At 43.0% G+C, this 20762-nt stretch overlaps 1 protein-coding gene across 3 annotated transcripts in view; it reads left to right on the top strand.

The window, feature by feature from the left end:
- Nucleotides 1-3187: 3187 nt before the first annotated feature.
- Nucleotides 3188-20762, top strand: part of TSC22D1 (TSC22 domain family member 1) — a 135712-nt gene continuing 118137 nt past the window's right edge. For all 3 annotated transcript variants that reach the window (XR_003791737.1, XM_029210219.1, XM_029210220.1), the window contains exon 1: nt 3188-6319. Coding sequence is in view for 2 of the 3 variants with exons in the window: in XM_029210219.1 (XP_029066052.1) it covers nt 3447-6319 (2873 nt within the window). In the remaining variant the exon portion in view is untranslated. The remainder of the gene's footprint in view (nt 6320-20762) is intronic.

Genomic DNA, 20762 nt, shown 5'->3' with positions numbered 1-20762 from the left:
AGTCCGGAAGACTTTATTACATGGTTTTCTTCTGCTTCAAACCCTATCATAGTTGGTATTTAGGCGGCAGGTATTTAGCTCAACACACCAGGGGGTGTTGGGCTGTTGTTTGGGGTAATTTAAAATTTTGACCTAAGGCAAGATTTTGAGAGATCTAGAGCATTTTCTTTCACACTAGCTCACAAACACATTTTGCCCTACTAAATTCTATTGCAGTTTCAGTTCATTAGGATACTTCCTATTTTCCGTTCAAAAACTGTTGAAAAAAGCATGTCAGAGTTGCATTTCAACAATGAATGGCAGCCATTAATCAGGTGTATCTCTTGCAACAAAAGCTGTTGTAACATTAAAAAAGAAATTATTTTTGTAAAATACACAAATGGCCATAGTTATGTAAAAAAACCCCAGTCATTCACGTATTAATTCATGAGTAACATAAAACAAGTCCGATCTTTTCAAGTGAATTTGATTTTTACTACCATGTCATTTTCAATATTTGTGAGCACCTACTTTGTACCTACTCCGGAACTCCACATTAAAAACACGTAGTCCTACCTTTTGGGTTTAGTGGGGGACACCACAGAAAAAGCAATATAGCAAAACTTTGATACAGGCTATACGGGGGTGTTGAGGGTGCGTTTCTATTCAGTAATAGAATGGTGATATTCCTAACCTCTTGGGGGACAGAATGAGGCGACAAGTCTAGAGAAACCTAAAGTAACGTGTTGAATCGACAATTATGCCATTTATGTTTTAATAAGCTCAAAATAGAATTGTAGATCTGGAAGTCTGTGAGACTTACTGAAGCATAGGTCTAACCATAAACGTTCAGTTTCTCAACAACCTAAGTTGAAATAAAACTACATTTCTCCCTAGGGTTTTCTATATTATAATACTTTGTTGTTTTTAAATTCCTGGGCGAGAAGTACACTCTCGCCTAGTAGTAAACAATGCTTAGAGCTAGAATGTTTTGACGTGTAATGCCAGGGAAGCAACTTCCAGTAAACTGCCTCCCATCAAACCTAACATTCCTTCTGTAGCACCATGCTCAGATCCATGCAGGTTTTATTATTTTTTAAACTGGAATTGCAGATGGTTCTTTCTCTTTTCTAACCCTAAAGGGTAGTCTTCATTGATCATCGTGTTGCCACCATGACAAGGCCAGTTTGTCTTTTAAGTCAAACCTATGCAGGCTACAGCCCGGACAATTAAACGAAATGCTATCCCTGCTGGAGATAAGCTCCACCTGTTGAGGTCAGTTATTTACTAGGCCGGGCTACTGCCTCCCTCCAGGTAACGACGGATTGAAAGCGCTCCCTCTCCAGAGAAGAGCTCAGGCAGTTAACTGCGAACAGCTGCAATATCTGCCGGGCTGGCTAGCCCGTGGCCGTCGAAAGGCGAGGGGACCGCATGGCAGCTGCAACTGCGCCGCACAAAAGGGAGCGTCTATCCCGAGGAGCCACCGGCCTTCCGCGGACCCTGCGGCTCCGAGCGCTGGGGCATCCTCCAAGGGGGCGAGGGCCGCGCGGGCCGGGGTCGAGCCCAGGTGCGGCGAGGAGGAGGAGGGCTCCTCCACGCGCCGAGGAGAAAGCCTGACTCATGTCGTGGCGGCGGCGGACTCCTGGGAACTGAAACTCGTGATGCTGTTGCTGCGGAGAAAAGCCTCATTACCCATTCCGCAGGCGGGGGACACTACCCAGAGCGCTTACACCCGAGACCCGGGCTCCAGCGGCCTCCTCGAGCCCCTCCCTGCCGCGTGCCTGCGCGCGCGCGCCGGCCGCGTGTGAAAAAGGAGCGGACACACCTAACCTGCGCGCGCCCCACACCCTGCCCCACCCCCATCAGGCCGACTCTCTCCGGCCGACCCGGTTTCGCTCCCCCGGCCGAAATTCCCCACCCCCCACCACCGCCGCCGCCGACGTCGTCTGCGCCTCCGCCAGCCTTCGGAAATTTCCGCCAGGAGACCCGGCGCTCGGCGAGGTTCGAAGACCCGCCGCCTCCTCCTCCGCCAGACCCGGCTTTATGTCTGCGGCGCCGGGGCGCATGCGCAGACGCCATCTTCCCTCCTTCTCCTCGGCCAGCCCCCTCCCCCCGCCACCGCCACCGCCTCCTCTGGCCGGCGGTCGCCCCTCCTCCTCCTGCGCTCGGGCGCTGGTCCCTCCTCTGCCGATGCCGCGAGAGACCCGGGGATACGGTGGAGCCGGAGAAAAGCACTAGTAACAACCACCACAGCCCCCTCTCCGCCCGCCGCCCTCCCTCGGCACCCACCCACTCACCCGCCCCGTTCGCCGACACCGACCAACCCCACCTCTCGTTCCTTTGAACGGCGTCGGCTGCAGTCGCTGCAGCAGCCCCTCTGGCCACCAACGCCGCCGAGAAAGGAGTCGCCGCCGCCGCCTGCGGCCCCCTCCCGCCCGGACCACGGGAGCAGCGGGGTGCGGACGAACCGGCTGCAGAGGAAGAGGACTAGAGCGGCTCGCATCGTCGGCGCTAGCGCAAGTCCCGCCGCCCTCCGGGGAGGCTCGGGCGCCGGCCCCTTCCTCCCCGAGGACGTGTGCCGAGCCGAGGCGCCTGCCCAGAGGGAGGAAAATGCTCGGGCTCCATGGCTGCCAGTGATGGAGAGGTCCCTGGGCTCCCGCTGCCACCGCCGCCGCCGCGCCCCGGCCGTGCTCCGCGAGGACCCGGCGTCTCTGCGCGCCCGCCCGCGCCCCGTTGCTGGGCTCACCGTACCCGGCGCCCCGCCGCCGCCCCGCTTCGAGCCTCGCCGCGCCGGCCCCAGCCGCGGCCAGCGTTTCCTCACGGAGCAGCAGCCTCGAGCCCAGGGGGTTTGAAAGGGTCCGCAGGGCGTGGGGGGAGGGCCGAGCGGGGCCGGCGGGGCCGGGAGGGGAGGTTTGAGCCACACTGAGCTCAGGGTTCGCCGGCGGCGGCGGGGCTGGGGGTGGCGAGGGGAAGGCGACACTCGCTCGGCGCCGCCGCCTTCGTGCAGAGCGACCGGGAGGGTTTTGCAGCGGCCGCCGCCGCCGCGGCGGGAGGAGGGGGGGAGGTGGCTTCGGAGTTGTCCGGAGAAGGTGGGCATTTCTCGGCTTTCCCACCCCCTCCCCTAGCCTCCCCCCTCCCCTGGTCTTCCCCTCCCTCCTGCCCCGCACCCCACGTGAAGCGGAATATAAAGGGGGGTGTGAGGCTAGAGGGAAAAGTGAATGGCGAAGGACTGAAGGGGTCCCCCCTTCGGGTCCCCGGCTGTTCTGTTCACCCTCGTTCATCCTCCCTTCCCGAAGCTCGCCCTCGAAGGCAGAAGCGGCCAGCGCCTTCGGCTGAGAAGGAGGAGGAGGAGGAATCGCGCCGGGCGGAGCGTCAGGTCCCGTTTTCCTCCTCGGCGTCTTGAATACAAAGATTACGGTGCCGAAGGAAATTGCACTCGCCTCCTCCGCCCCCCGGTACCCAGCACAATGCACCAGCCGCCCGAGTCCACCGCCGCCGCGGCCGCGGCCTCGGCCGCTGCAGACATTAGTGCTAGGAAGATGGCGCACCCGGCAGTGTTCCCTCGAAGGGGCAGTGGTGGTGGCAGCGCCTCTGCTCTCAATGCAGCAGGTACCGGCGTTGGTAGTAGTGCCCCATCTTCCGAGGATTTTCCGCCTCCGTCGCTGCTCCAGCCGCCACCTCCTGCAGCATCTTCTCTGTCGGGACCACAGCCTCCGCCTCCACAAAGCCTGAACCTCCTTTCGCAGGCTCAGCTGCAGGCACAGCCTCTTGCGCCAGGCGGAACTCAAATGAAAAAGAAAAGTGGCTTCCAGATAACGAGCGTGACCCCGGCTCAGATCTCCGCTAGCATCAGCTCTAACAACAGCATCGCAGAGGACACCGAAAGCTACGATGATCTGGATGAATCTCACACAGAAGATCTGTCGTCTTCCGAGATCCTTGATGTGTCACTTTCCAGGGCTACCGACTTAGGGGAGCCTGAACGCAGCTCCTCAGAAGAAACTCTCAATAACTTCCAGGAAGCCGAGACACCTGGGGCAGTCTCTCCCAACCAGCCCCCCCTTCCTCAGCCTCATTTGCCTCACCTTCCACAACAGAATGTTGTAATCAATGGGAATGCTCATCCCCACTCCCTCCATCACCACCCTCACGTTCATCATGGGCACCACCTCCATCACGGGCACCACCATCCATCCCATGCCGGTGTGGCCAGTACACCCATTCCGGGAGGGCCGCCTGCAAGCCCGGTGTCCAGAAAACTGTCTACAACTGGAAGCTCTGACACCGTTATGCCAGTTGCACCAACTTCTGCCGTATCATCGAGTGGCTCACCTGCATCTGTAATGACTAGTATCCGTGCTCCGAGTACAAGCGGCAGTATAGGTATAAATTCTGTTACAGGCACTAATACGATGAATAATGTTAACATTACGGCTGTGGGTGGTTTTAATCCTAATGTGACCAGCAGCATGCTTGCTAATGCTAATTTAAGTGCGAGCAACATTCCCAGTGCTGCCGGTGTGAGCGTTGGGCCTGGAGTGAGCAGCGGTGTTAACGTGACTGTCTTGAGCGGCCTGGGCAACGGTACGATTTCGTCCTCCGCTCTCATTAACAGCACTGCCAGTGCAGCTGCAGGGATGACTGTAGGATCAGTTTCAAGTCAGCAGCAACAGCCAACAGTTAACACGTCCAGGTTCAGAGTTGTGAAGTTAGATTCGAGTTCTGAGCCCTTCAAGAAAGGTAGATGGACTTGCACCGAGTTCTATGAGAAAGAAAACGCTGCCCCCGCCGCCGAAGGGGTGGTGATAAATAAAGCAGTGGAAAGCGTAAAACAAAACCCGACAGAAGTGACTTCTGAGAGGGAGAGCACAAGCGGGAGCTCAGTGAGCAGCAGTGTCAGCACGCTGAGCCACTACACGGAGAGTGTGGGAAGCGGAGAGATGGGGGCCCCAGCTGCCGTGGTGCAGCAGCCGCCCGCTCTTCCAGGTGTTGCCCTCCCGCAGATGGACTTCAGTAGCGCTGCTCCGGCGGGCATTTCAGCAGTTAGTATGCCACAGAGTATTTCTCAGTCACAGATCTCGCAAGTGCAGTTGCAGTCTCAAGAACTGAGCTATCAGCAGAAGCAGGGTCTTCAACCAGTACCTCTGCAAGCCGCTCTCAGTGCTGCAGCTGGTATCCAGCCATCACCTGTGAGTGTGGTGGGTGTAACTTCAGCTCTAGGTCAGCAGCCTTCCGTTTCCAGCCTGGCTCAGCCCCAACTGCCGTATTCTCAGGCGGCCCCTCCGGCGCAAGCACCCCTGCCAGGCACATCACCCCAGCAGTTACACTATGGACAGCAGCCGCCGGTGGCCCCAAGCCATGGCCCGTCAGTGACTCCGAATGCTACTTCCGAGTATGTTCAGCAGCAGCCGATTCTGCAAACGGCAGTGTCCTCTGGACAGCCCACCTCTGCGGGGGTGGGAGCAGGAACCTCGGGGATTCCTGTGGCTCAGCCACAGGGCATCCAGCTGCCAGTGCAGCCCGCCGCAGTCCAGGCGCAGCCCGCAGGGGCAGCTGGCCAACCCGCTGGCCAGGCGCAGACGGCAGTATCTGCTGTACCTCCTGGCAGTCAAATTGCAAATATTGGTCAACAGACAAACCTACCTACGGCAGCGCAGCAGCCCTCTACCCAAGTCACACCTTCAGTTATCCCGCAAGGTGCTCCTCCGTCTTCACAGGTAGTTCCACCCGCTCAGGCTGCGATTCTTCATCAGGGAGTTCAAGCTAGTGCTTCAAGCCTTCCTCAACAGTTGGTCATTGCACCCCAGAGTACCTTGTTAACTGTGCCTCCCCAGCCGCAAGGAGTAGAGTCAGTAGCTCCAGGAGTTGTTTCGCAGCAGTTGCCTGCAGTTAGTCCTTTGCCTTCTGCTAGCAGTATTTCTGTTACGAATCAGGTTAGTTCAGCTGGGCCTTCTGGAATGCCTTCTGTCCCAACAAACTTGGTTCCATCACAGAATATAGCACAAGCCCCTGCCACTCAAAATGGTAATTTGGTTCAAAGTGTTAGTCAGCCTCCCTTGATGGCAGCACCTAATATAAATTTGCCTTTGGCGCAGCAGATACCAAGTTCTACTCAGTTCTCTGCACGATCATTAGCTCAGGCAATTGGAAGCCAAATTGAAGATGCCAGGCGCCCAGCGGAACCCTCCTTAGTTGGCTTACCTCAGACTATCAGTGGTGACAGTGGGGGCATGTCGGCAGTTTGCGATGGGAGTAGCAGCAGCCTAGGAGCCTCTGCTTCTCTTTTCCCGTTGAAGGTGCTACCGCTGACGACACCCCTGGTGGATGGCGAGGATGAGAGGTAAGGTCATGCCATGTTTCTGCAGACACTCAGCAGATGCAGAGTTAATCTATTTAGTAGCTATGTATATGCACGAGATCAGTCTAAAGCATTGTATATTTCTTCCTTTTTGTATGTGAAACTGCATTTTTCCGGTAAGTTTTCTAGAGCAAGAGTGTTATGGAGCGGTCTCAAACTAGTTGGTCAGGAAGTGGTGTAAGTATTGTGTAAACACTATTCGACAGGATAGTTTCTGAGCATTAAGAATAGGTTTGGGAGCACCAAGTGGTTTTGTTATTTATAAAATGGTTTTTAGAGTTACTAGTTTTTGCTGACCCATCTAATAGTTAATCTGTTCTTTTGAGTTCCTGAAATCATTATGATCATCTCTTGGGGACGGGAGGGGAGGTTGTGGTTCCCACATTTGTTTCTCCTTTACTGGACAGGACAACCCTTTAAAGTTCTACTGTGTTTGCTCTTAGTCTGTGAAAGATAACGTTAGCTGCTTTTCCTCATCAGATACTACAGGAAAGATGACCTAAGCTGGGTTATACAGGTTGCCCTCAAACTAATTGACCAACTTTTGTGTACTTATCTAATGGTCGTTTCATTGGAACAGTAAAGGAATGGGAATCTTAAAAAGTGTTTCGTGGGGTAGGAGGCCATACACTCTTAAAAATAACCAGATTTATCGTTGATAGTAGTATGCTGTGCATTTTTCCTTTTGCATAGTAGATCAAGGTGGTAGCCATTTTAAAGGGTAAAGAAACAAAGTCTTGGAGGGTTGAATTTATAGAGACATGAAACCGACTTTGCGCTCCTACAGTCTACTCCACCTGTTCTCCTCTTCTCTTACCAAAAAAATACATAAAGCCTAAAGTACATTATTAAACAAGCGTTTTCTTAATTGGATTGGAAATAATGTGATAATCATGTTTATTGAATCCAATTGTGTCTTTGAAGCTGGCTAGCTAGAAAAGTTGTGAAATCTCTCATGCTGCTACATGGCTTTAAACTAAGTTGATTTTTAAAGGAATGTTCTTTTCACAAATTTGCCAGTCTGACTAACCTTGATCAAAATAATATAGGAGTTATGACAAAGGCTATTCATTTTCACTGTGGAACTCTGAATAAGCTTGAAAGATACTTATTTTAGTATTGGTTGGAGATTTTTGAGATTGAACTTTTATCAAACCAGTTGGAACATTTACATTCAAAATGTATATCTGTGGTTTTCCCTTTGGAAATATTGAGCATATTTCAAAAGAATTGCAGTTTTAGAAAAACAAAGGCCTAATGTTTCAGTGAGATTTTCATGTTTTTTGTTTTTGTTTTTTTTTTTAGTTACTTAAAAGATATAAGGTAAAGGCATGATTAATTGAAATAATTTAAAGTCTTGTCTTTCAAGATTTTTATTACTTTTCTAAGTCATATAATTAAAATCTCGTTACCTAGCCAAATGTATTCAGTATCATGTGTACAAAACTGTACATTAAAAGATAGACCTCTTCTAGGAGGTGGTTTCCTTAAGAGTCCTGTTATAGTTATTGTTAAACCTTTAAATGTATCAAATCGTGCTAATACTTATCTGTAATTTTAAAGAATTATTTACCCCAAATATTAATAAGTTCTAAATTTAAAGGGTGTGATCTGAGTAAAGCCCACGGGTACATTATGTGGTTGCTAAATTTAGAGAAATAAAAGATGGGTCAGATACACAAATGAAAACCACATATTTTGAATTCAAACCTGCCATGATTTTTGCCAATTACTGTTTGTGGTCTCCTGGCATGACTCCCTCCTTTTTTGTTTTCCTCCTGGTGGTGGGGCATGATAGAGCTTTCCACAACATGCTGTTCCAGATGATTAAAGTCAGGAGACTTTACAGCTTGGTTTTTAACTGTAGAGATAGAGTCCCCGTTTAAGATATTACTACAAAATTAATTTTTCCATATAGTAACTGAGAGGAACATTAATGAGGGGCAAATTATGTAGGAAGGTTTGAAATTAAAGGGACAAAAACAGATACTGAGACATATGATTAAATATTGGTATAAAGTAACTTGAGTTGACTGTACCTGTTTTGAATGAGCTACATATTTGAGCCTTTGTTAACATCAAAGTCAAGTCGTCAAGACCAGAAAATTTTTTTCAGAGGTGTCCTTTAAATTCTGAGAAATCAAAGTGACCCCTAAAATACCTGTAAAGGTCAGATAGGGTAAATTTGTATATTATTTTCTCTGTGCTTTCTTGCAGATTATTTCTTTTACCACTGTAGTTTGGAAAAAGAAATGTTTCATTTAAATTGGTTCTTGGAAGGGAATTTGAGAATATCTGCAAGAGAAAAAAGTGATGATGAGTTTCTATTTATTTTTTTAAAGCGTTTTTTACTTTTTCTTCCCATGTTCGTTTCTGTGTCACTTGTGTCTTCTGGGCTCGGTCACCTATTAGTCTCCCATAGGAGAAAAGAGTACATTGTAATTTCAGTATTACGACTTAGAAAACACGTTAACAATAAAACTTTTGGATGGTAGGACAAATGAAGATTCGTTGTTCTTTAGTCATCTTTTGAAATAATATTCTCACACTTTAAATTTTAAAATATTTCTAACACATGTGGAACATGCTTTCAGTTGGCTACTGGTAGAGACTATGAAGATTAGAAACATGGATCAGGCATTAAGATTATGTATCTAGATTTTTAAAAATCATTCTCATTAAAAAGTTCTTAATGTCTCACGTTAACCTTTAATGTGAACTCATTTTTACAACACAGGGAAGATACAGGTATTTCACACCGATGTATAGTGTTTTGTGATTGTTAGTACAGCCTCTTCTGTGAAATTAATTGGTCAAACTTCTATTCCTCCTTCAAGGCTCAGCTCACATGTTCCCTCTGAAGCAGTCTCTTCACCCAGGGAATGTTGTTTCCTTAGCCCTTTTTAGTGTTCCTCTAGTCAAGGTACTGCACACATTCAGTCTGAATTACGTTTACCCGTTTTCCCCACAAGACTGTGAGTTCCTCAAGGGCAAGAGCTAAATCTTTTTTGAACCGATTAATGAGCAGACCTTTCTCTGCTTTTTCTATCATGATTTAAAATTTGTATTGTCTCTCACCTTAAGCACAACTGTTCAGGTTGTAGGATCATATAGTTAAATGCAACAAAGTGAAAAGAAATGAATGAAAATACTTGCTTTTTCTACCTCTTTTGCCTTTTCATACCTTGAGGTGAATTGATATCTATCTTTTAAATGCAGTGCCTGTTATAGAGTTGGCCCTCATATTTACTAAAGAGGAATGAGTTTTCTTATCAAGTAGGAATAATACTCATTTTGCCCACTTCTTAGGATGGTAGCATCAGATAAAATACTTTAACTGTAAAATACTAAATTATAAGTTTTAATTTTTATTTAGGTTGTACCTGCACAGTTTAAAGAGCCAAATAGTTTACATGGTTATCAAAACAAACAGAAGCTTCCTGCCTGCTTCATTTCCCAGAAGCAGTCACTTTCACCTCTTTTAGATGATGACTGTGACATTTACCTCCTAGTCTCTAACTGCTTGTGTTGCTACTAGATGTGCAACATAGCCAGGTGGTTAGGAGCATGGACCCTGGAATTAGACTGCTTAGGTCTGATCCATCCTCTATTGTTTACTAGCTGCTTAACCTCGCTGTGCCTCAGTTTGCTCATTTTAAAAAGTGAGGAAAATAGTACCTACCTCATAGGGTTGTTATAAGAGTTCAGTGCATTTGCAAAGCCCTTAGAACTGTTTCTAACTCATATGCCCTATATTTGTGTGTGTGTTAAATAAAATACTCCTTACTTTTTTTTTTTTTTTTTAATACATTTGCTTCTTTCTTTATTTTTGGCTGCATGGGGTCTTTGTTGCTGTGCGCGGGCTTTCCTTAGTCGCGGTGCTCGGGCTTCTCATCGCCGTGGCTTCTCTTGTTGCGGAGCCGGGCTCTAGGCGCGCGGGCTCAGTAGTTGTGGCACACGGGCTTAGTTGCTCCGCGGCATGTGGGATCTTTCTGGACCAGGGCTCAAACCCGTGTCCCCCGCATTGGCAGGTGGATTCTTAGCCACTGCGCCACCAGGGAAGTCCATCCTTGCTTTTGTTTTTGGCTTTATTAACTTTGTGGGTAGAAAATGAAGATTAACTTTGTCATGACCTACTCAGTTCGTCCTCCTTCCTCCTGGTCCCTCCTCCTCTTAATAGTTATGATTGCATCACTATTGATTATTCAGTGTTCTTGTAAAATATGATTACTTTTCCTATCGTGCCTAATGTCCTGCACTTGCCTCCCTCCTCCCACCCCAGCCATCTAGTATGTGTGGTACACTTATATATATATTTCTGTATACTATTTAGCATTTAGAAATGTTAGTGGGTTCCCCCACCCCAAGGTTTTATCTGTCATCATCTGTTTCCCCCAAGTTGCCTTTCTCCCCATTTTTGTATGTTTTGGGCTTAACCTTTTATGATAGAGCCTTTCTTCAGATGTCTGGCAATTCTTGGTCCTCTGCTTGTACTTAAGTGTAGGAGACTAAAGAGCTGATAAGTTCTCAATGTGACTTGCTGACTGTTAGCTTTACCATAGGGTGATTTGGCTGGAATTCATTGTCTCCACCCACCTGGCCCCCCCTTAATTTTCTCTGTAGTAATCACTGATTTATCATTTCATCAAATGTCCCTTGAGATGTTCAGACATATCAGGTACTGTTATCAATTTTATCTTCCTGAGGAAGTCTCTCTCATATTTCTCTGAGCTTCATTCTGGACTGATTGCCTTTTAGACTTGGTATGCAACTATTAATATCTGTGGGATTCCTTTCACTGTCTTCTGTGGTTGGCTCTCCATTTTCCAGTGACTCATGGCATTATTCATTCTTGGCTCACTTGGTGTTTTAAAATGGCTTTAGCTTACCCTGTTACTTGTTTGATTCTTCGGTTAGGTAAAGAATACTGGATTGGAATTTGTATTATTTTATAATTTTGCTCCATGGCTTTCTAGCTTCCACTTTGCTTTTGAGAAGTTTGAAGCCATTCAGATTCCTTGTATATATTACATGTGACCTGTGTGTATGTGTTTTGTTTTTTCTTTTTTTCCCCTATACTCTTGTTTATTCTCTCTTTCCATTCCTTCTCTCTTTCTTTTAAATCTCTGAAAGCTTTTAAAATTGTATCTGTTTTTAGTGTTCTGAAATTTTATGATGATGGGTTCTTATGTGGGTTTCGTTTCATTCAGGGTGCTGAGTACTGGTGTCCCCTTTCAGTCTGGAAACATCTTTTAATTCTGAGACTTTTTCTTGAATGAGGTTGTTGATTATTTCTTTCCAATTTCTTTTTTCTTTCTCAAACTCCTTTTATTGGGATAATGGACCTTCTTGACCAGTCTTCTAATTTTCTCATATTTTCTTTCCTATTTGCCATCTCTTTTTCTTTTTGCTTTACTTCTATTGAGTTTCCATGTATTATCATGTATTTGATTTCCAAGAGCTTTTGTCTTTGGTCCTTTTAAATAATATCTGTCCTGTTCTAGTAACAATAGTACTTTCTCTTAGCTGTCTGATCCCTGTGTGATCTGTGTCCTCCAGTTTTAGCTTTCTTAGTTTTTATTTGTTCGGTCTTTATCTTTTGTGCTGTAGCCTTTCCTTAGATGGTGGTTGTGTGTGAGAGTAGGGGTGTAAAATGCTGATTCAAAATTCTGAGAGTCTCGTTAGCTTTGCTTTATGGTCACCTGGCGGAGCATCCCTGTATATGTCTCTTCACTCAGTCAGCTTGTTTTCAGTATGTTCTCCTGCATACTTTTGTGCCTCATTTCCTCAGTCCTGGGATCTTGTGTTTTATATTCACCAGACAATATATTTTCAGTTTTTTGTTGGGGCTGGGGAGGGGCCTTTGGGATTTGTAGGGCTGGTTGCTTCTTAAACAGACTTTTAAACAATCTTCCTTATTTTAAGCACTCTCTCTCTCCCACATCCCACTTCAGATATATGTGGTAACTGCCAATTCCTGAGTCTTTTGGGGATTTTACAGTTTAAATTGGGTTTGTTCTTGGCTTTCCCCACTGTTTGCTAAAGATTTGATTTCCTAGTGTTTGCTAAATAAGTCATTTGTCACTCAACCATCTGCTTTCCAGCTTCCAAATTTTTGTTGCTATTGTCTTTTCTACCCGTTCTCTCAGTTTTTGTGGGTTTATGGCTTTATATCTTAAGAAATTCCTTTTCTGTCATTTCAGTGGGGTTTTTAGGAAAGGAGTGTAAAATAGATGTGCATTTAACATTACACATCTATTTCAGTTGTAGAATATTGCGCTGTTAAATGTAAAGAATGATATTCATTTTAACAATTCATGCTCCAAGATTTGATCTATAACTAGTACGTAAATTTTGAGTGGAATTGCTTGGCTTATATTCAGCAGAAATAATAATGGCATATAACTTGGTAGTTCAATTCACAGAAGTGATTAAGAATGTTAGGATTAGATTCAGTTAATATTTGTTGTCACATTTAACCACTCAACAACCTTGTGAATTAAGTTTTTTTCTAATTTACTGGTGAATAGACTGAAGCTTATTTAGTTTATTAGAGAAGCCAAGTAAGCTGTGTCAGGTTATATACATAACAGTAAAGTTGTATACATAACAGTAAACAGTAGGATTAAAAGCCATTTTTCCAATTCAAAATCTGGCGATGTTTCTACTACTCATAAAGCCAACAGAGAGGTAAGGGTGATGCCCATAAGTAATAACAGAGTGGCTGAAAACCCGAAGAAGGGCAGGCTTTATTGACTTGTGTATTAGTACAAATAATGGGATTGTCATAGAACATACCAACATTTACGTATGAGCCCTTGGTGAGAAAAAAGTGCGGTAAAGTCGTAAGAGTGGTGTACCTGGAATACAGTAGACAGACATGTTAAATGAATTAATTTTAACATTTTTTGGGGAAGTTGTATGAAAATTATCTCTTGAGGAAAACCATTTTAATTTTCTAATAATTTAAATTCTGTCTTTGTAACGTTGACTTCAGAATTGCAAAACATGTAGATTTTATTTCTTACTTAGAAAGTTCAATTTAAAAATATGAAACTGCAGAGCATGCCCTGTTCTGGTGCGACAATATCAGAACCCTGGTTGGTTTTTGCTGTGTCACCGTGTCGTTAGGTTTTAATATCATGGTAAGAATATGCTTTAATGGCTTATTAAAATAAATTACATGAGGGAAAAAAATGATAAAGGATGTTTACATTATTTGAAAAGAATGATCTATAATGTTTTGGATTCCAGGTTGACTTTTTTCCTAGTGTCACATATATTCAAATGTCCCACTCTCCCCAACCCTTCACTTCTTCCTTACTAGTCAGCTTGACCTGAAAATCTTACTTGACCTTTCAGTCTCAATAGGTCTAGTTGATCTTTGTTTTTCTTCCTTGAAACACCCACTCTCTTTTGCTTTCAGTGATATCCTGCTTAGTTTCTTCCCACCTTTCTGGCCACTCCTTTTCATTCTCCTTCAGTTCAGCTCCTCTGTCAGACTCTCAACATTGGAGTTTGTTTGGATTTGAGTCCTCTTCCCACCTACTGCCTTTTCCCTTTTCCCTAGGTAATCTGCTGTTCCATGGTCTGTATGCTCTCAACTCCTGAATGCATATCGTAGCCCACACTTCTCTTCTTAGCTCTAGACTGCTACGGTCCTCTGCCTTCCTGTTGTCTCTGCTTATATTCTCACAGCCTCTGAGTCTCAACAGATCATAAACTTAACCTCTTCATTACCTACCCTCTCAAATTTCTCTTTTAGTCGTGCTCATTTTAATAAATATTTCTTACTCTAGTTCTTCACTTAAGAAACCTGAGTCGTTCTTGATAGCTTCCTTTCCCCCACCCTCTGCATTCTGACCATTACATTCTAAATATATCTTGAATTTATCTTTTCTTTCCCCATCTGTGTTGCCACTACTCTAGTCTAAGGTAACATAGTCAGCTCTTAAAGCCCTGCAGTAGCTTCCTCACCAACTTCCTGCATACACTCTTGCCTTTCTCTGATTTTATGTCTTGTAGTCAGAGTGATGTTCTTAAAACGGAAGGCTGTTCAGGTCTCTCACTTGCCCCCAAACCCCTGAAGCCTTCCCATTTCTTGTAAGGTAATTACATTTCGCTTTTGCTCACTTCTGGCCTCACATGCCACTTTCCCCCTCCCTTTCTGTGTCCCAGCTGCCTCCTTTCGATTCCTCGGGTTGCCATCCTTTCTTGCTCTCTCCTCCAGGGTTTGGCGTGCGCTGTGTCACCTTCCCTCCATTCCTCCTTAAGCCTCACTGTCACTTTGAGAGGCCTTCTGTGACATACCAACCTAAACTTAGGTTCTTTGTTAATACTGTTTAAGATCACCTTGTTCTTTTATAGTGCTAGTACAGTTTGTATTGCATAATTAGTTTTTGTTTTGGGGGATTATCTGTTTGATGATCTTAAGCTTCATGAACAGAGATGTTTGGTTTGCTATTATATATCCAAAGTATATCTCAGTGCCTTACAGTAGGTACTCAGTAAAAATCTGCTTAATGGGTAACTGAAGAAAAAATTTTTTAATATTGGCATAAGTTCAGCTTCTTTTTAAAAACACTATTATGATATATTTGAAAGTTAACTAAGTTCTTTATAGATCATGTGTTATCACTATTTTCTCCTTTAATAGAGATGATTGAGAATTGATTACTTTTTTGCTGTATTTTGAGCAAAAAAGCAATGCTTTAGTTGCTGCTTTTAACAAGCATTGTATGTTTATTTTGTATTTACGTATGTTTATGACAGTAGAAGTTCTCCAACTTGAATAAAACAAACAAAAAACTCCACTTATTTCTAAATTAGAATGTCAGTATTCTTATCTCCTTTTGACTGGTTCAGCTGTTTAGCATAAATGATTCTCAAATATCTAAGTATTACCTTGGAAGTTCTTTGCAGTTTCAGCTGTTTAAAATATAAGCATTTAACTGGTGAAATGCCACTTGTTTGTATTAAAGGAGTTTTCTTTGTTAGTATAGTAAGCATTGAGTTAATTACTTGTTGAAAATTCTTGACTGATCTGTTTTACTTATGGTCGTTGTAGTGACAACAAGTAATTGTTACTAAACTAGTAAGTTATGGATTCTATGAAGGGAAAAGAACCATGGAAGAGATTTGGCAGTGATGAGAATTAGCAATCATTTTAATTGATTATATATGGGTATTAAATGGGAGTAAAAGGTATTAAGATATGAGGCCTTTATTTTTAAGGTTGGGGTAATTAAAAACAGAAGGGAAAATATAGAATCTGATGTTGTAGTGGGGTGATCATCAGAGGCTAGTTCTGAGAGTCTTTAAATGTTGTCATATTCTTTTCGTGGACATACCAAGTGTTAAACCTTGTTTGGCTTAAAACCATATTTGTGTTGACTGGGGAGAAGATCTACTGTGGCTTGATCTTATTAAAGAATTAACTTTAGGTCATGGTGAATGGTATTGCCTTTTCTCATTCACTGAGCCATAGGGTAAAGGGTACTCTTGAGCTTCTTGGGGTTAAGACAGATGAGATAGCATCTTATTTTTCCAGGCATCCCAGATTATCTTTGTAATATCAGGTCACTACTTAAGTTGAGGAACTCTTGATACTCTGTGTACATGCCTGAGTATTCCTTTTTTGAGTAAATTGTGGATGGATGGATTGATTATAAAATTACTCATTGTTGATAAGATTTCATTCTCTCCCAGCTCACCTAGTTATCTAATTTCTTTGGTTATTAGGGTTAGTGTATATTTATATGGTAACAAACAGCATACTGACTAGTTAGGAACATATAAACAAACAGCATACTGACTAGTTAGGAACATATAAACGTACAGTTGAAATACTGTCTAGCATTAATTTTTTGCTAACACATGGCTGTGATAAATTTCTAGTGGTGATAGTAATAAAACCTGCCTCTTGTATGATTGGGGGGGTTAAACAAAACTCTGAAATAGATTACATACTCTTGAGTCATAGCAGTCCTAAATTTTTTTTTTTTTTTCAGGACTTTTTTTTTTTTTTTGGCTGTGTTGGGTCTTCGTTGTTGCTTGCAGGCTTTCTCTAGTTGCAGCGAGCGGGGGCTACTCTTCATTGTCGTGCGCGGGCTTTTCATTGTGGTGGCTTCTCTTGCTGCGGAGCACGGGCTCTAGGCGTGCGGGCTTCAGTAGTTGTGGCACGCAGGTTCAGTAGTTGTGGCTCGCGGGCTCTAGAGCACAGTCTCAGTAGTTGTGGCACACGGGCTTAGTTGCTCCACGGCATGTGGGATCTTCCCGGACCAGAGCTTGAACCCGTGTCCCCTGCATTGGCAGGCGGATTCTTAACCACTGAGCCACCAGGGACGCCCATGTCCTAAAATGGACAGGATGCTTTTGTTCCATTTTCACAGAGGAAGAAACTGAGTCTTGGGTTCATTTATTCCGTCAGTAATTAAATATTGAGTTCCTACCATGTGTCGTATGCTGTTTTTAGCTTTTCATGGACAGACTACAACAATTTAGTAATAATAGTAGTAGTAATAGTTGTAGTAGGAGTAGCTGAAAATTACGGTACTCGTTACATGCTTGTTCTAAGCACTTTACATATATCAACTTGTTTAATTCTCAGAACAACCTTATGAGGTGTAAGTACCATTATTATCCGCATTTTGCAGGTAAAGAAATTGAGGGATAGAATGATTAAGTAATTTATTCAAGGTCACATAGCTAGTAAGTGGGAGCTGGGATTTAATTCCAGTCAGTCTGGGTCTAGACTTTGTGCTCTTAATGACTTCTGTGCTCTGCCGTCTCTGTAGGGTATGATCAAAACCAAGGTGTTCTGACTGTTGTTTCCTACACTGGAAGGCACTGGGAGCTGCAGATACTTAACCCATTATATCCTCAGATACTCTTGTTTTGATCTTGGAAGTTCGGGTAGGGACGCTCCTCTTGTTCTTGTACTCCAGAATGTAAGCTCCGTGCGAGTAAGGATGTTACCCATCTGTTTTTACCTCTGTATTTCCACTGCATGCAGTATAACCTGATTCATGGTATGTTCTGAAATATTTGTTGAATAAGTGAGTGCAGATGTGTGGCAAAAACGTACCCCACAGTCATCTGGGAAAGGGATATAATTATTGCCAAATACTTTGCCATCCTGTTACCATTATTGCATAGCAGTTTTGATAGGAGTAAGGTTCAGTTCTTCTCGGATATGTTACTGTACCTATTACATTAAGTTCTCTGTCTCCCGCTCACTGGCCTATCAGATGGGTATATTTATTGAGTAGGTACTAGGTGTAAATCATTATCTAGTAATGGTGTGGGCACAGATGTAATCTAACATGGCTCTTGTTCTCAAGCAGTGTATGCTACATATACATGGGGAAATTAGAAGAGCTAAATAACACTTTTAAACAACATGAAATATGAAATCAAAGAATCAGAAGTTTTGAGCTGGAAATCTTGATCCCATTCAACTTTTGGCTTATAGGTAGAGGAACAAGTTCAGAGAGGCTACGTGAATTCCTGACATAGTGCTACAAAACGTTTCTTAGACTGTAACTGGAACGCTAGCCTCCAAAATGACACAGGAAATTGCATTCAGAGTTCACAGATGGGATGGAATTGACCTTTGGTAGGTTAGGAAAGAAGTGTTGTTTGAACTGACTTTTCAAAAGTCTTGAGTTGAAGGAGAAAGTTTGAGGCAGGAGAGGGTTAATAAAAATGGGAGGAAATAAGGAGAACCGTCTAGGCATAATTAAGACAACAGTTGGGCTTAATGGAGTAAGTTAAGGAGGTGAAAGGAAGTGACTGAAGATTAAATTGGGAAGTGATTTTGCCCTCAACGCTTGCTAACTAACTGATGTTCAGGGAAAATTAGTATCAAAGGAATCCGTAATCTGGATTGGAGTGGGGGTACGCTTGGAACAGGGAGGAGAACTTAGGAAATTATGTTTTTCTGTTATTTGTTAACGAATGAAAGAAAGAAATTAGGGGGAGAGTGATTTCCATTGTAAAATGATTCAGTACAGGAACGCTTTGGTTAGCAAAATTTCTCAGTTTATAAAAATACTGTATTCACCTTCCTACCTGCTCTTCCCTTGAAGCAATGTTTTGTTTCTCTTGTGTTGAAAAAGAAAAAAAATAACCTAATTTCCCAGGAAAGCTGTTATTTATAGCTGCAATTTTAAAGGTCTGAGGATAAGTGGTTATAACCTTCAGGTAGGATTTTTGGCAATTTAATCTTTTCATAGGGTTTATCTGTGCCTATAATCCAAAGCAGATGTGTCCCAAAAATATTTAGTAGTGAATAGAAATCCAGGTGAAGGTGAACTAAGTATTTAGGATTGGTTCTTTACTTTAGTGATCGCAGCTGCTTTCTTTTCATACTAACCAGGTTCCATTGCCAGTCTCTTCCAGGCATTGGAAAGAGGTGGAATTATTTCTTCCTATCTCCTGAGCACTCCTAGGTCTCTACCAAAAGGGAAATGGTAGAGATTTATTTAAATGAGAAAAGCGTTAATGCTATCATTGACAATAAATGTGAGTAATTTGATTATTTTACTGACATTTAAAGTGCCACAAAACTTACTCTTTTATATTTTGGTGCATTGTTTCATTTTGCTTGCCATTAAAAAAATTCGAGAATATATACATGTATGTGTGGGTACACATACAAAGGAATGTAATTTTTTAAAGGGATGTTTTGAAAATGTCCTTAGATTACAGAATCTCCTGGGTATTTGAAAGGATGTAATTTATTGACTGTGTATATGCATAGCACTCTTTATATCCTTAAGGAGAGCCTACGTTGAATTTAAGAATAAGTGTATGTGTATATATACGTATACATACACATGAAAGGAAAAGCTAACAGGTAACAGATTCAATTTATATTACTCTTCTATTTCTGGTCCCTTGTGTCAAGTTTTCTCACTCATTTATAAGTTATTGTATCTTAGAGTATTTATATCTATCTTTGTAAGCTTCTTGAAACATTTTAGGGAATGACTTGGGATAGAAAGCCAATAAATGGGAGAAGTATGGCAAGGTAGAATATGGTGTGTCATGAGAGGTCTAATAAAGCAGTATTGGGAGACAGAAGGTAAAGATCACATGCTTTTGAGGAGGTGACATTTGAGAGAAGTTTGATAGCCATGGGGATTAGTAAGTCACTTCAGTGGAGAAAACATACCAAAAAGGTTCAAGGTACGAGGAGTATTTATAGAAGAGAACACAGGACATAGTCTAAGTTGGTAAGAGATAGTGTCTGTATACAGGAATGTAGAAGGCAAGGCTAACTTTGAAAAGCCTTAATTAAAGGCAGGATTGCGAAGTTTGGACTTAATTGGACTTGGAATGGAGAACGCTTCTTGTTTTTGTAGAGTAGCCTGATCAGTGCTGTGTTTTAGGAAAGTGCTGACCCTACTTTGGGTGTCTAGTTGCTCCCTTCCTTAATGGGGTATGAGAAGTTCAGTAATTCCTTTTCTGTCACTGGTGGAAATGGAGGCACATTTTCTTTGTGGTTGTGATCTGAGGTAATGGTTTGAACCAGTGACCCTGGCCTCATTAAGAAAGCTAAGAAGGTAAGGACGCAGTCCACACGTGGTAACACTCCACTTATCCAGAGTGGATAACCTAATCCTTTAGACACAGCTCTGGCTTCCAAAACTGCTTGAAATTGCCGTCACAAAGTAAAGCAATGTTTTGTTTTGTTTTGTTTTTTTTCCCTTACTGTTTCTGCATAGCATTTCTGGTCCTTTTTAGACTTTTTTTCAAGTCTTATATTTTACTAGCTTTATCATTTTAAAGCAGATGAGGGGAGGAGAAGGGGAAAAAAAGGGGATTCTGAGGCATGTAAGGTGACATTGGGAAAGTAGCAGTTTATAGCCTGACAGCAAGGTAGGAGTTAGAAATTTTAAGAAAACCCCAAAGAAATTTGATATGGTATTGAAGGTTCACCAGTTGAAAGTTAGATTATGTTTTGTGTATTATTTTAAGGAAGCATGAACACGAATGCATTCCCAATGGTGTTAACTATTGAGCTATGGATAAGTATAAAGAGACAGTATTTTTAGTTGTCTGCCTCCATTGTATCATTTAACCATCAACAAATTAATATGATGCTCCATGTTGCTTTTTTCCTATTCTAAAGTAAGGGCAAGTGTTTCATGTTTTCCTAGCTTTCAGGCTGGTAAGATTATTCTGTAAGAAATTCATAATGTCTTATAAATAAATGTTAGACCTTTACAGATAGAAATTAGAGAGAATATTTCCAGTAGTAAAATTAAAAGTCCCTAATAGATGCTAAGATTGAAGTAATTGTTATTAATGATTTGTAGTTTTAGTGAAATTACTGATGAATAAGTGACATACAGTTACCTGTTCTGTATGAGGTATTGTATAGTTACCTACTTATTAGTTATTTTGCTATAATATTATC

Source organism: Monodon monoceros, unplaced genomic scaffold (genome assembly GCF_005190385.1).
Source record: "Monodon monoceros isolate NGI ecotype Baffin Bay Population unplaced genomic scaffold, NGI_Narwhal_1 Super_Scaffold_8, whole genome shotgun sequence".
NCBI classification, from domain to species: Eukaryota; Metazoa; Chordata; class Mammalia; order Artiodactyla; family Monodontidae; genus Monodon; species Monodon monoceros.
Note: the sequence above shows the minus strand (reverse complement) of the source record. Positions and strands in the feature narration are given on the sequence as shown.